Raw genomic sequence first — 13,881 nt, 5'->3', positions numbered from 1 at the left:
TCTATCACCACTCTTCTTCCAAGAGCTGTATTCGATTGGATTTCCCGAAAATTCTCTGAGGCAGGCGAACTACGTTAGGAATCTTGTCTAGTTCATCAATATTTTGCCTATATTCGCTATTAATTACTTCATCTGTTCAGTTGAGTTCGTTATGTTTAGTTTGCCTGATGTCCTCGGTGAGGCATACATTTCTCACTATTCTTCTAATCAGAGCTTCTATTATAATTCTGGTGTTGCATTTACTTGCTCTATAATTAGTGTATTAGCAGAATGGGGTACGGATGGGATATTTATTATTGGTGGACGAATAAGATTACTTGGGTTAGTCATTTTGATTATCTATTTTATTATATATTATATTCTTATTTTATTATTCTTTTTGTTTTTTGGTATATTGGTTGGAAGGTGGTGAATCGCAGAGATTTTTAGTTTGAATTTTATTATAAGGACTAGAATTTTTTTTTTTGTGGTTTTATTTTCTATTGATTTTCAACATAATATTATAATTTTAATTTATAACTGTATTTTATTTTGTTATAAGGATTATTTTGTAGAATTTTATTATAGCTCGTCAGCTAAATTTGCTTTTATTTTATATTGAATCTTGAACTTTCCCCCCCTTTTTTGGAATATACTTTTACATCATTTTTCATTTTTATTTTTTTTTTGTGTTCAACTAAGATTTTCCGTATACACTTTTTTGTGAAATGAACAACTTATTCGACAAATTTTTCGTTACTGATAAAAGACGATATTTTTTAACACTTTTCACTTAATTAGTTAATTGAATAATGCAAAATCAAAATTATAATTTTTAAAATTATATCTTACATTAAAACGTGTATGACTGGAAGAAGTGTCCCGTTTAATCCGTTTCGTCATTACTAAGGTTCCCCCGATGGGCACTTTCTCGCACGCTTCTCTTTCTCATGAATGGGTAAGAGATCAGATGGACAGTTAATTCGGCTATGTGATTGAAAAAAATCCACTGCAGGCTCCTTCTCCAATTCGTTGGGCGCCAGTTAACTTACATTGTTTTAATTTTACTTTTTATCTTTTTGAAGTAATATCCAACTAGCAGAGTGAACAGCTGAATTAAAGGTGAAACTTAAATCTAAGCTTATATTATTACCAAATTAATATTTTAAGCGCCGGCGGAGTGAGACGTCGGCTGCGACGCATATTGTTAGTGGCGTGTTGGTAGCGTCATTAAATTCTTTAATTGTAGTTTGACGTTCTTGTAGTGGGTAGCGGTAAAGATGACGTGATGCATTTGCCAAATTTTGAACCAGCATTCCTGAGCATTCTTAAGCTTAGTACAGTACACTGTATAACAAAATATTTATTTTGTTAACTTATATATGTATATTGTTTGTTAGATACATTTCCTTTGTTTTGATGTTTGTTTGTTTAGGATTGTTTCTTTTAGTGATAGGGCATTTCTATTGTTCCAAGTTTAGGTTGGGAGGGGACAGTGGGGATCTTAGCAGCGTGCACTTGAAAGTTTTTAAAGAATTGTCACGATTGGTTTAATATTTTTTTTTTAAATCGACGCAGTCCTATTACTTTCCGGACAAACCCTGTATATTCTTGGTGGACATTCCATAATTAAATAAACCGCAATTTTCTTTTACATATCATATATTTTTTTATAATTCTCGGAAATTATAAATAATTGTGTTGTTAATGGGACAATTGTCGCAGATACATGGATACATAGATGGCCCATTCACATAGAACTTTCTTGGGTTTTGTTTTACGATTCATATTTTATTAAAGAAACGAAGAAAGCAAAGGCTAAGCCAGAATGAACGCTTTGCTTTCAGTGTTTCTTTCTAAAAAAAATGGCGACTGTTGCTTGGCAAAGATGAGAGTTCCTCAATATTTTGCTTCGCATTGCTGTTTTTATGTTAATAAGCCATATTTCTCCAAATATATGTAATTCGTTTGAATGTGTCCAGTATTTAATTAAAATGTTAATTAAATTATTTTTTAATGCCTTTGTTATTTGAGTTGCAAACATCTGCTGACGGCAGGTTGCCTAAAATTAATTATTAATTGTAAATACTCAAATGAATGTAATTTCTCTAGCTACATTAATATAAACATTAGCAAAAGAAATATTGGGTAGTTGAAAAAGTCTTTTCGTATTTCTAATCAAACTTCAACTTATTTTTTTATATTTATAATAATAAATAAATAAACAAATATGTACCATTTTGCTCGACCACTTTTTGCCATTTTTCCGCTAAATCGAAATTTCGAAATTTCTGGGACGGAGCGAGCGAACCATTATTGTGCTACAAGATTTGATACAGCATCGTCTCCGTAAATTTCACAAATTTCATTGGTGGCTTGCGTGGCATTCTTCTCTTTTTTATACAAAAATTTCAAAATATAGTGAATTTTTTCATTATTTACACTCATTTTTTAACAGCTGTAACTTTTTTTTAAATTTTCCCGAATTTAAATGAAGCTTAAAATCTCACCTTTCCAATACTATATGGTATGACACAATGTGATTGGTAGCACTGGAGATATACGACTGCAACGACATCAAAAGCTATCCAACTTGAAGAGAATTAGTCTGGAAATCTAATGAAAGCGCGATAACTTGCTAAGGAAAGAAGCATTAAGTAGCCAAGGGGCTTTACAAGAATTGTTGTAAAAATAATACAATGATAACAACCTTTAGGAAAATTGTATACCTCGTGCGTACTCGGGAGACTCTGCTTTAAACCAAAATTGGTGCTCAACATTATTCTGACATTGGTATGTTACGTTATGAAAAAAGATGAAAAAACAATTTTAATTATACAGAGTACTTTTAGGGTTTACCAACTCACGTTTTAAAATTGTCGAAATCAGAGCATATCCTTTTAGGCCCTCAAATGTCGAATATGTGAACTATAGCTGACTTTTACTTTACAATACTAATAACATGTTAGTTCCATATTAATATTCTTCTTCTTTATTGGCGTAGACACCGCTTTCGCGGTTATAGCCGACTTTACCAACAGCGCGCCAGGAGATTCAAGTTTCTCTTAATTCGCAGAACTATGTCAATGTCAACAAAGCGACTGGCGTGCTGTTGTTAATATAATCGCGTAAGCGGTGTCTACGCCAATTAAGAAGAAGATGTCAATGTCGTCTTATATCTCGTACAACTCATCGTTCCATCGACTACCGTATTCGCTGTTGCCAATGTGCATAGGTCCATAAATCTTCTTCATAGCGCGGACTCATCGGATGTTGTCATCGTCCATGCCTTTGCACCATATAGCAGGACGGGGATGATGAGTGACTTGTACAGTTTGGTCTTTGCATACTCAGTCCGAAGTAGTACTTGTTGGCAAGAGTTCTTCTGCGTTGGATTTCGAGGCTTACGTTGTTGTTGGTGTAAATGCTGGTTCCAAGATAGACAAAATTGTCTACGACTTCGAAGTTATGACTGTCAACAGTGACGTGGGAGCCGACTACGAGTGTTAGTTTGATGACAGGAGATATTTCTCTTGCCCTCGTTCAGTACTAGACCCATTTGTTTCGTTTCTTTATCCAGTCTGGAGAAAGCAAATCTAACGGCGCGGTGTTGAGGTGAATATTACCAATATTATCGGCGTACTTCAGCAACTGTACTCTTAATCTAAAATTTTTAATATTAAGATCTAAAATTTTTAGATGCTCCGTTTTCAGTTTCCTTATTTTTAGTTTTTTCTATTTTTAGAATCAAACACAAACACTGCAAAAAATAGAGGAGTACATACAAAATAAGCAAATAACTATTTCATTTGATTTTTTGCTTCATTTTTTCATCGTTTAGTTACTTTTAGTTATTAGAAACAGCTCACCACAATTTCTCCCAGAACCTTGCCGTTTAAATTACTTTTTCAAAACTCACAAACCATTACTTGCGGTTGACGTAAACATATATACATCGGGGTGTATTTTATTTACAACTATAATTGCATATACTTAAATATCTTTACAATAGGAAGCGGTATTTAGACAATTTTATTATTACAAATTCAGGTACTATGTATAAGTTAAGTTACAATCTAGACATTTTTATCACATGCAAAATACTCATGGTAATGTTTGTACTAATATCACAGTACATTTTAGAGAGCGTTAGCGTTCTTTAAAACTGAATCAATCCAATCAACATATTTGCCGACTCGTGTATATATCCCCGGAAGTCCAGGTCTAGCACATCCGATTCCCGTGGAAACAATTCCAACTAATATTTTATCTTTCATAATAAGTGGGCCGCCAGAATCAGCCTAAATTGTTGATTAGTTTTTATTTCTTGTGTTAATATATACATACATATAGTACATACATACATCCACAGCTTTTCTACTTACCCAACAAGAATCTGCTCCTCCGTTTTTGAATCCTGCACATAATTGGGTGTCTGAGATTATGCTGCTGGGCTTCCCATTTATTTTATAAGATTTCTCGCAACTATTATTGTTCCAGATTTTCACAGCAACCTTTTTTAAAATATCTGCTTTGTGGCCTTCTTCTTGATTCTCATTTGTCCATCCCCAACCAGATACAATCGCTAACTGATTTTCGTATGCTATAAGAGGATTTTCAACACTTACACATATTGGCTTGACACCGTCTGTAAATTTTAAAGGTTCATCCAACTGAAGTAGAGCTAATTTACAAAGTAGATTCATAACGTTTAAGTATGAGTAAATTGAAAAAAAAATTTTGCATACCAATATCATGTTTTACGTTGGTGCATTCATATTTTGGATGAGGTATAATACTTTTAAAGTTAATGCGAGTAGGAGTCGATTTTTCGGCTGAATTACCATTAAGATATTGTGATATACTGTGAAGACCTATAACACCTTGTATCTGTGATGCTTGAAATATCTTGTTTAATCCATTGCAGACACAATGGCCCGCCGTCACAAGCCACCGCTCATTTAAAATACTAGCGCCACAAAAGTGTCCTCCTCGTCGCATAAGACTTACCATAAATGGCATTTCGCTTTTTTCGGCATCCGAGCCTCCTACAATTTTCGGACTTCGGTGGTTACAAGGTAATGATGAAACTTTCCGGATTAAGAAAAAGAAAATACCAGTAATTTTTTGTTGTATTGGTTTAAATTACTTAAGCAAATAGAGTTTCTTTGCAAAGCTGTCTACTTCCCTACTGAGTTGCTTGCCGTTATATTCTCGCAAGATGTTGTGCGCAGAATATAATAGTTTTTTCACCTAATGGTTGCTCTTAATACCGAGAACTAATGGAGATAAATATCAAAATGATCAGCATAAAGCGTTAATTTCGGCTGCCTCGAAGCTATTATAAATACTCTTCACCGAGGCATTTATTATAGTATCTATACATAAAATCTAACTACTAAATCTGAACACGGAACTGATCACATCCAAAGCCAAGTCAATACCAGACTGTCCATGCCTAATGTACATATAAAATAGATGTATGTATCTGCTTACAGAGATCCATTCCGAAATTTCAAGTGTATAAAGTTCAAAGTCCCCAGGTCACGATGAACCAAAATCAAAAACTGTTGTAAGAATTGTCTCTTATTTTTGGTATTACTTTTTTTCAGCAGTGTAGGTTGAACCTTTTACACCCGGAAGGGGAAATATTCTGAAATTACAATAATACAACGCCAAACAGCCAAGAAAGTGAGTTATCTTATTGCTGCCAGAGCTTGAAACACATTCGATTATTCCAGATCAACGATTTAGGAAAAATGTGCGATACACAGGGACCATGTTATCGTAAAGAGATGGATGGACTTAGAAGCTGGAGGAAAATAAGTATTGTTATGGGATTTTCCTAGATTTTCGGCAAGCACTGAAAATGTCTGGCACTCAGCGCTGCTGTATAAAATAAAAAATATACTACTTACACCGCTCTATATTCTCCTAACTAACATAAATTTCTACGCTAAATTATACGATGAAACCTCAGGCTACTACAAGGTGCGTTCCAAAGTAAACAGGACTTTTTGAATTTAGCGCCCCTGGTGGCGCCGTCTATATGTCGACAGGTGCGTTAGAATCTGCTATCTTTATCGATTGTCCAGTGAGAATTTCATGACATGAAGTTATTGCGTTTAGGTGTCAGTATGTTTGTGTTATCGGTGCGAAAAGGAGCTTCGAAAAAAGAGAAAACATTAAATTTTGTTCTAAAATTGGTAAAACTAGCAGAGTGCATGAGTGGTTTCAACGTTTTTAAAGTGGTTGTGAGGCCATAAATGACGATCAACATGTGGGCTAATCAAGATCCGTGATCACCGGAAATTCCATCGAAACTGTGCTTGAATTCATTAAAAATCAGCCGAAGTCATAATTGAAGTTCATGGAAATGGAATTGAACATCTCCAAAACATCGATTTATCGCATTTTGACTGAACATTTGGGCTTAGGAATGGTGTGTTCACGGTTTGTTTCCCACAAATTGACAGACGACCAAAAATTGCTCAGAATCCAACATTCGAAGGACGATAATTTGACCAAAAATCACATTTTAACGATTAACCACTCCCCGTATTCACCTGATATGGCACCGTGCGACTTCTTCCTTTTCGGAAAAATGCATTTGCCCATGAAAGAAAAGCGTTATGCAGACGTAGAGGCCATTCAAAAGGCTTGCACCGGCATACTGGCGGCCATACCGGCCAACGAGCTAAAACACTCGTTCGACATGCTTTTGGACCGTGCAAAAAGCTGTATTGCAAGCAGAAGGAGACTATTTTCAATAAAATAAATTGATTTTGCCGAAAAAACCATTTGTTCTGTTTTTTTAAAGACCTGTTTACTTTGGAATACGCCTTGTACACACGAGAGAATGGCTGGAGTGGTATTTTGACAAGAACGCTCTACAAATTCTTTACCGCAGATAAGTTAACAATGGTTACCTATGCAGACGACAATGCTCTACCGAAGCTACTGAAACCGCACAATTACAAGCTCCAGTATTTGAAATACCTCGGATGAACGAAATTAAAACGCAGTTCCGTAGTTGTCAAACTTCAACTTTTTTGTCTACCTAACAATTGAAGTTGAATTACTGCGTTTATTTAGGAAAAGTATTGACAGAAAATGGAAATTGTTTTTCAAATTGGGAAATTAGTTTGCAAGATATTTCTTACTTTTTTAAATAACATTTTTTAAATCCACATATAATCAATATTACCACCAGTATTGTAAAGTATTGAGTAGTCGCAAAAGTCTTTTCGTATTTCAAATCAAACTTCAACTTATTTTTTTTTTAGTTATACTAATAAATAAATAAACAAATATGTACCATTTTGGTCCTTTTTGCCATTTTTCCGCTTGAAACATTATTCCATCAGTGTAAAACTTTCATCAATGTAAATCGAAGTTTCCAGCACGGAAGCGAGCGAACTTCACAAATTTCATTGGTAGCTTGCTTGGTATTCTTCTCTTTTTTATACAAAAATTTCAAAATAAAGCGAATTTCTTCATTATTTTTACTCATTTTTGAACAGCTGTAATTTTTTTTCAACTGTCTCGAATTTAATTTTTTTGGTTAAATGAAGCTTAAAATCTCACCTCTCCAACAATATATGGACCACATCTATTAACTAAATACGAAAAGACTTTTTCCACTAGCCAATATATTACATCTTCCGGATTATATATTCAGAAAGAGACAAAAAAATACTCAGAGCGGTTATAGGAGAATGATAATCCTATAACAGTGGACGGCATGCGAAAAATTGTCACAAAGTTAATCAACACTATAGTAAAGCCACCGATTTATACTTACAAATATAATTTTTTTTATGATAATTTTCATTAATTGGGTATCATTGCATACAATTTTACGCTGGGCATATTTCTGCCCTTTAATCATAATTTTTGATTTCCTGGGAATCATGGTGTTGAAAACAGTTTATATTATTCACAGTTGTTAGGTCTACGAGTAGGTTCGGGTATACCCAAACATTTTATACTCTCGCTATTTGCAAAGATGAAGATCGGGGAAAAATTTTCAGGTGAACATTATTCGATGAAATCTTGAATGAATTATATTCAAATTTAGAACCTTATTATCTTATATTATTGTATATATTATAGTTTAATTAAGATTTAATACTAAATTTTGCTTCGTGTCTGTGATAGTGTTATTATTAGGGAAATGAGGTTTTGTCCAAGGTCCAGACCAATTTCTTTCATAAACTACATAATTTTTAAGAAAACTTGTTCACTGAATTTCATTAAAATATCACTGATATAGGGTTATTGCATTACTTAAGTATTCTAGAGAACGTATTTCCACGCAATTTTACTCGACATTAAGTCTGCTAGAATAACGAAAATCATTACACGAATACAGTTCTTAGAGGAGCCAATGTTTTGCAATTTTTTTTTCAACAATTCACTACAATCTTTCTCGTATCCCGTTTTTATCTCGACGTCCCTATATATATAATGCCTACCAATAGGGATGACGTGATTTCGACAGCTCGTGCCGGCATTTTGTCAGTGTGGTCAGTAGGGTTCGCCAATTTATCATGTCACATTTCAATTTGGTACAAATTGTCTAAGATTATTACGTAAATTCACGTTCTTCACAAAATCTACAAATTTACGTTCGTCGAAAACCAGCTTCTTAGATTTGGCTCATTTCTGGCTTAATGGCTTGATCAAAAAACAAAATTGACGCTAAAGCGGTGAGTAAAATTCTCGTGTGGCTGAGGAAACAGAATTGCATCTCGACCATTTGGTGCCGATTGTGGAATGGCGTCATCATCGGGCCATATTTTTTTTTCGAAATGAGACTGTAAATGACGCTACCATCAATAGCGAGCGTTACAGCCCATGTTCACCGACTTTTTTCCCGGAATTTGAGGAGATCTACGTGGACGAACTTTATTTCTCGCTGAGGACGTGCGATTTAACGTTTCTAGATCATTTTCTCTGGGATATGTTAAATCTAAGGTTTACCTCAATCAACCAGCATGGCTCGAGGAGCTCGAAGACAACATTCAGCGCACTATCATCGACAATTGACGTAAATGGGTGGAGATAAACAAATGTAGTCGTAGTGGACATTTAGCCGACATTTTGTTCAAATCATAAATGGCATAAAAATGTCTGTATTTCGCAGAACTAATTTTAACTAAATTTAAGTGTTTTATTTCAAATTAACATCGCGTCGTTCCTGTTGGTATACCCTATAGTAATGAAGCTGAAGTAATTGGTATACCGATAAGGTATAATGTCAAGTAGATGTTTAAAAATCTTTATATTAGGTACTATATGTGGCCTGGGGGAAATAATGATCTGAATTGATAAATTTTTGGCGCAAGGATACTCTGTTATTAGAAAAAGATGCTCTCTAAATTTCATTGAGATAGTTCATCTATTAACGGGTAATTTTTTTTCAAAATAATCAGGTAGTCTATCTTATTCATAGTGCTTTCATGTATCCCCACACCATCACCCAACCATCATCATGCTCCATGACTGATATTACATTCTTTTCGGTAAGTGCATGATTTTTCGGCACTCAAAATTTTCGGATTATTCATTTCAAATGCCTCAAATTTGTTTTTGCACATTACTCCAAAAATAAATGTCTTTCTACTGATAATTTCTAGTGCTTCAAGTAGTATGTTTTGGATTTCAAAGGTTTCTTCCGCAGAACTCGACCATAAAGACCGGTGGAATGGAGTGCCCAACGTGTTGTCCTAGCATTTACCACCCCTGAGATTTTCGAAATATGTTATGCTAATTTTATAGCACGTTCGGCATGATTTTTTTACACTCCACAAAACTGACCTTGATTCCATTCATTTTTTCCATATTTTTTGTTTGTCCATGATCTTTTCACTGGATTGTAACATCTATTTATAAGATAACCAATTGGATCACTGGGTTTCAACTTCATCGATCATATAAAAAAAACTCTTTGACAAACAAATACAAATTAGAAAAAGGACAATCATCAAGAAGGGCATGCTAGAGAATGTTATTGCACAAGAGTGATCATCTCAATTCAATGTCGCTCCGTTTACAAATCATAATTACACTAAATGGAAAACACAAAAAGTACTTAAAATAACTTATTTTAAGTTTTCTGCTCATTAATTTTGTTGTTGTAACACTTATGTTTTTGTTTTTCCTTAAACTTAAAAGTATTAAATACTATTTTAAAAAACTATAAATTGTTATATTATATCACTTACAAAAACTAAAAAATAAACTATCAATCTAATATATTTTGACTCTGATTGTATTTGGTGAGCTCTTCTAGTAGCTACTTTTCAACCCAACCTTTATATGGAGACTTGCGTGGTTATCATACGATTTCTGTAATTTTTGATCGGTATAAGCAGTTGTCAGAAAAATTTATTCCCAGAAAATTTGATTTATATTACTTTAAATGTTTTTGAGATATATGAATTAATCCTTTAAAGAGCTGACCCACTCCCACTTTTTAAAAAATTTGCCAAATTAGAGTTTTGTAACTTAGTTTGGAGCTAAGTTACAGCACTTTATAGGTTTTCGATTAACGGCATTTTGTGTGCGTGGTAGTAGTGTGATTCCACCCATCTGCAATATCAACATTCTCCTGATGCCAAGAAACCTTTATTTAGGTTTCAGCTTGCACGAACGGACGGATAGACAACCGGAATTCAAAGCAATCTCTTCATCTTAAACATTTATACTACATATACTATACATATATCTCCACATACAAGTACATAAATCTATCTCGATTAATTCTAGGTTTTACAACAACCGTTGGGTAAACAAAACTATTACACTTTGTTGCAGTATGTACGTATTTCCCATTTTATACCAAATAGTAATGAACTGAAATGTTCCATGGTGTAAACAAATTTTAGGTTTTGCTGTGAATAAGCAAATGAATAATTACGAAATAATAACATATGTTGTTATGTATACAACGGTTCGTGTAAATTCGTTTATTTCTGAACGCATAACTGTATCCAAATTTATATGTTGTCAAAAATTTTCCTAGCTCGTGAGCTGAGTACAATTTTGACATTCGAATTCACCACGAAAAACGTCAAAGTTCCATTTTTATCTGTCAGAATTTTAATTTTTCTACCGTTTGGCGCACTGCTTTAATCAGTAATCAGATTTGCAGGTGTACAAACGACCAAAGTTGTCAATTAAAGGTATTTTTGTAATTGTCAACGCTTCACAATCTACATATATGAAGCTGAACTGGCAGCAGAAGACTATTTTTTATAACACATATTTTCAACGATTTTATAACTATTGCATTCGACTACCTTACATCATACATATGTACGTTTGTTACATCGTACATGCCACGAAAGTGTTCTAACGATCCCCACAATTATTGTTATATTAAATTTTAAATCTCAACGTCTTAATTTCATGTCATTAATGGAACATTGCTATTTATACTATTTTGGAAATCAATTTGAGGAATCACATCAGCATCAATTACTGGGTTCCACATAAATGTTGTGTAACGTGGTTGGGTTAAACAAGAAATACGACAAATGATAAAGGATAAGCGTTTTGAAAACAAAAGAATGATCTGTAAAAACTCGCGCGGAAATATTTTGTGAACGTTGTCCAAAACTTTTTATGAAACCGTAAATTGGAATATTACAAAGACTTAATAAATAAATTTATAATGTCATATACAAGTTGGGTGTGTATTATGTCCTTAAAAATAGATTTGCGGGACTCTAATCTGAATATCTTTCTAGAAAATTTGGGTACTGTGAGTGACGAACAAGGGAAATACATTATGTTACAGTGTGAAAATGAAATCGGACAACAACCACGCCTACTTCCTATATAACACAATTTTTAGTTCCATTTGGTTCTTTAATTTCATGTGTACGAATCAAAAAGCAATTAATATAACGGGATAAAACTTGGCGCGAATAATGCCTTTGAAGTATACCACCTTATGACTAAAAATTGTATAAGTGGAACCAAAACTGTTCGATCCTCTGGGTCCCGAATATGTGGAACCAAAACGTATAGTTGACTTTTGACCGATAATATCGGTAAATGTGTGTGATATATAATTGGAAGTTGGAGAGATTTCTTTCCTGATACAAATATCTTTGCATATCAGAAATGGTTTGAATCGAGTCAATACTTCCCTTAGCATCCATATATGTAACTAATATAGATTTTCGAACTTCCGGGTAACTTTATACCGCATATATCGGCCAATATGTGAGCTATCTTAATAAAAATATGAGAGCGTGTTTTTCTAATAACGGTGGATAAAATCGGTTGAAAACTCGGCCAAAACCCCACGTAAGGTCGTATTGAAATAAGGAATTTTATTTTATAGGTACGCGAACAATTAGTTTTTAAACGCTGTGAAGAAGTATGTAGTTGCGACATTGTTGTCAAGGATAATAAATATATTTTTGTTGGACGTCTCTAAATATTGATTATTTCAGTAAAAAACTATTTAGTATACTGTAAAAAATTTGCCTCATAACAATTTAAGATCCATGTATTAAAGGAATAAGACTGCAATAGTTTTTAGATCAGAACCATATTTGACAATTTTGGAACGTATTTTCTCTATCTATCCCTCTCTCTGGATAAACTAATGTAAATGATATAGCACTATCAATTTAAAGAAGTTTTTACTTAACGAGTAATAACTGCAAGTTTAGTATCTGATTTCTAACAAACAAATATATATAAATATACCAAATTTGTTGAATTTGTTTCAGTGAAATCATAAAATATAAAAGTATGTTTTCGCAGTTTGTATAATTTAACTTAAAATATAAAACTCAAGTAATAAAAATTGTGTTTGTTTTAGAAACTATATGCTACTGATAATCTTACCACGTCCTCTTAATATGATTGTAAAATGAGTAAATCGGAAAGGAGCTGCGCCTGCATTTAACTTTCTAGCAGCTATATGTTACTGAAATCCGATCTGTTCATTGATTTGGACGTTAATCTAAAAACTGAGAGGCTACTTAGCGTAAATCAACTGTGCTCGTCACGTCAAACTCGAGCCTTTGCATGGAAAACTCTTTTATTTGTCAAGATGTTTTCTTAAAATATTCTCCTAAAAATTTAGTCAAGAGTTATTAGACTGCTTTAAAAAGGTGATTAATTCGATCACTTACTTAAAAGTTGTGGATACCGATAAAGCAATTTTTGGAAAATTCTGAAATCCAAAATACCAATTCACTTCATTGCCTTTCTAATACAAAGTGAACTATTAGAATCGATACCGTCAAGCCATTTGCGAAAAATCTTCCTGGGTTGATAAACGCATTGAAAGAAGTTAAAAATCTCAACATTACGGCAACATTAATTCCAATAATTTCGATCTTGAGGATGTGGATAAAAAAAGTCATTGGTCGATTCAAATCGTCCAGAAATATATGATATCATATAAATTTATGGAGTATATAAAATTTCATAAAATGTTTTACATAATAAAAAACTCTTGTTTAAATTGGAGGTGAAAAAAACACTCTTCTGTTACAGTAACTTAAAATATTCATCTCGGCCAAAAAAGGCAATTAAATTGCGAACGTTTTCTTGGATTAACTCAGCAACGGTGCATGATGAACCTAACTCAATTTTTGATGATGAAGCTCTTTCCAGGACTAGTGTTTATCGATAGTATGGTGAATTCAATAGTGATCGTAGACCACTCCTAGAATTTCGTAAAAGTCGTTTAAAATCAGTTGTTGTTTCGGAAACTATTGATCCTGCGCGGAAACTAATATTGCAAGATCGTCATGCGACCTATCTTGAGATTGAGACAACTTTGGTCAATAGTGGGACTAGCAGACTTTCAATATTGCATGAACATTTTACCGTAAAAAAAATTGTTCACGTTGGATCCCACATAATTTG

The 13,881-nt window shown here is 33.5% G+C and overlaps 1 protein-coding gene across 2 annotated transcripts in view; it reads right to left on the bottom strand.

The window, feature by feature from the left end:
* Positions 1 to 3,957: 3,957 nt before the first annotated feature.
* The window catches only part of LOC126762016 (trypsin-1), a 43,224-nt gene continuing 33,300 nt past the window's right edge, over positions 3,958 to 13,881 (bottom strand). For both annotated transcript variants that reach the window (XM_050478493.1, XM_050478494.1), the window contains 3 exons: positions 4,728 to 5,069; positions 4,365 to 4,663; positions 3,958 to 4,280 (listed from right to left, as the gene is read on the bottom strand). In XM_050478493.1, coding sequence (XP_050334450.1) covers positions 4,119 to 4,280; positions 4,365 to 4,663; positions 4,728 to 5,001 — 735 coding nt within the window. In that variant the 5' untranslated portion in view covers positions 5,002 to 5,069 and the 3' untranslated portion in view covers positions 3,958 to 4,118. The remainder of the gene's footprint in view (positions 4,281 to 4,364; positions 4,664 to 4,727; positions 5,070 to 13,881) is intronic.

This window comes from Bactrocera neohumeralis, chromosome 6 (genome assembly GCF_024586455.1).
Source record: "Bactrocera neohumeralis isolate Rockhampton chromosome 6, APGP_CSIRO_Bneo_wtdbg2-racon-allhic-juicebox.fasta_v2, whole genome shotgun sequence".
NCBI classification, from domain to species: domain Eukaryota; kingdom Metazoa; phylum Arthropoda; class Insecta; order Diptera; family Tephritidae; genus Bactrocera; species Bactrocera neohumeralis.
The sequence above is the reverse complement of the archived record's forward strand: the minus strand, read 5'-3'. Positions and strand labels throughout refer to the sequence as shown.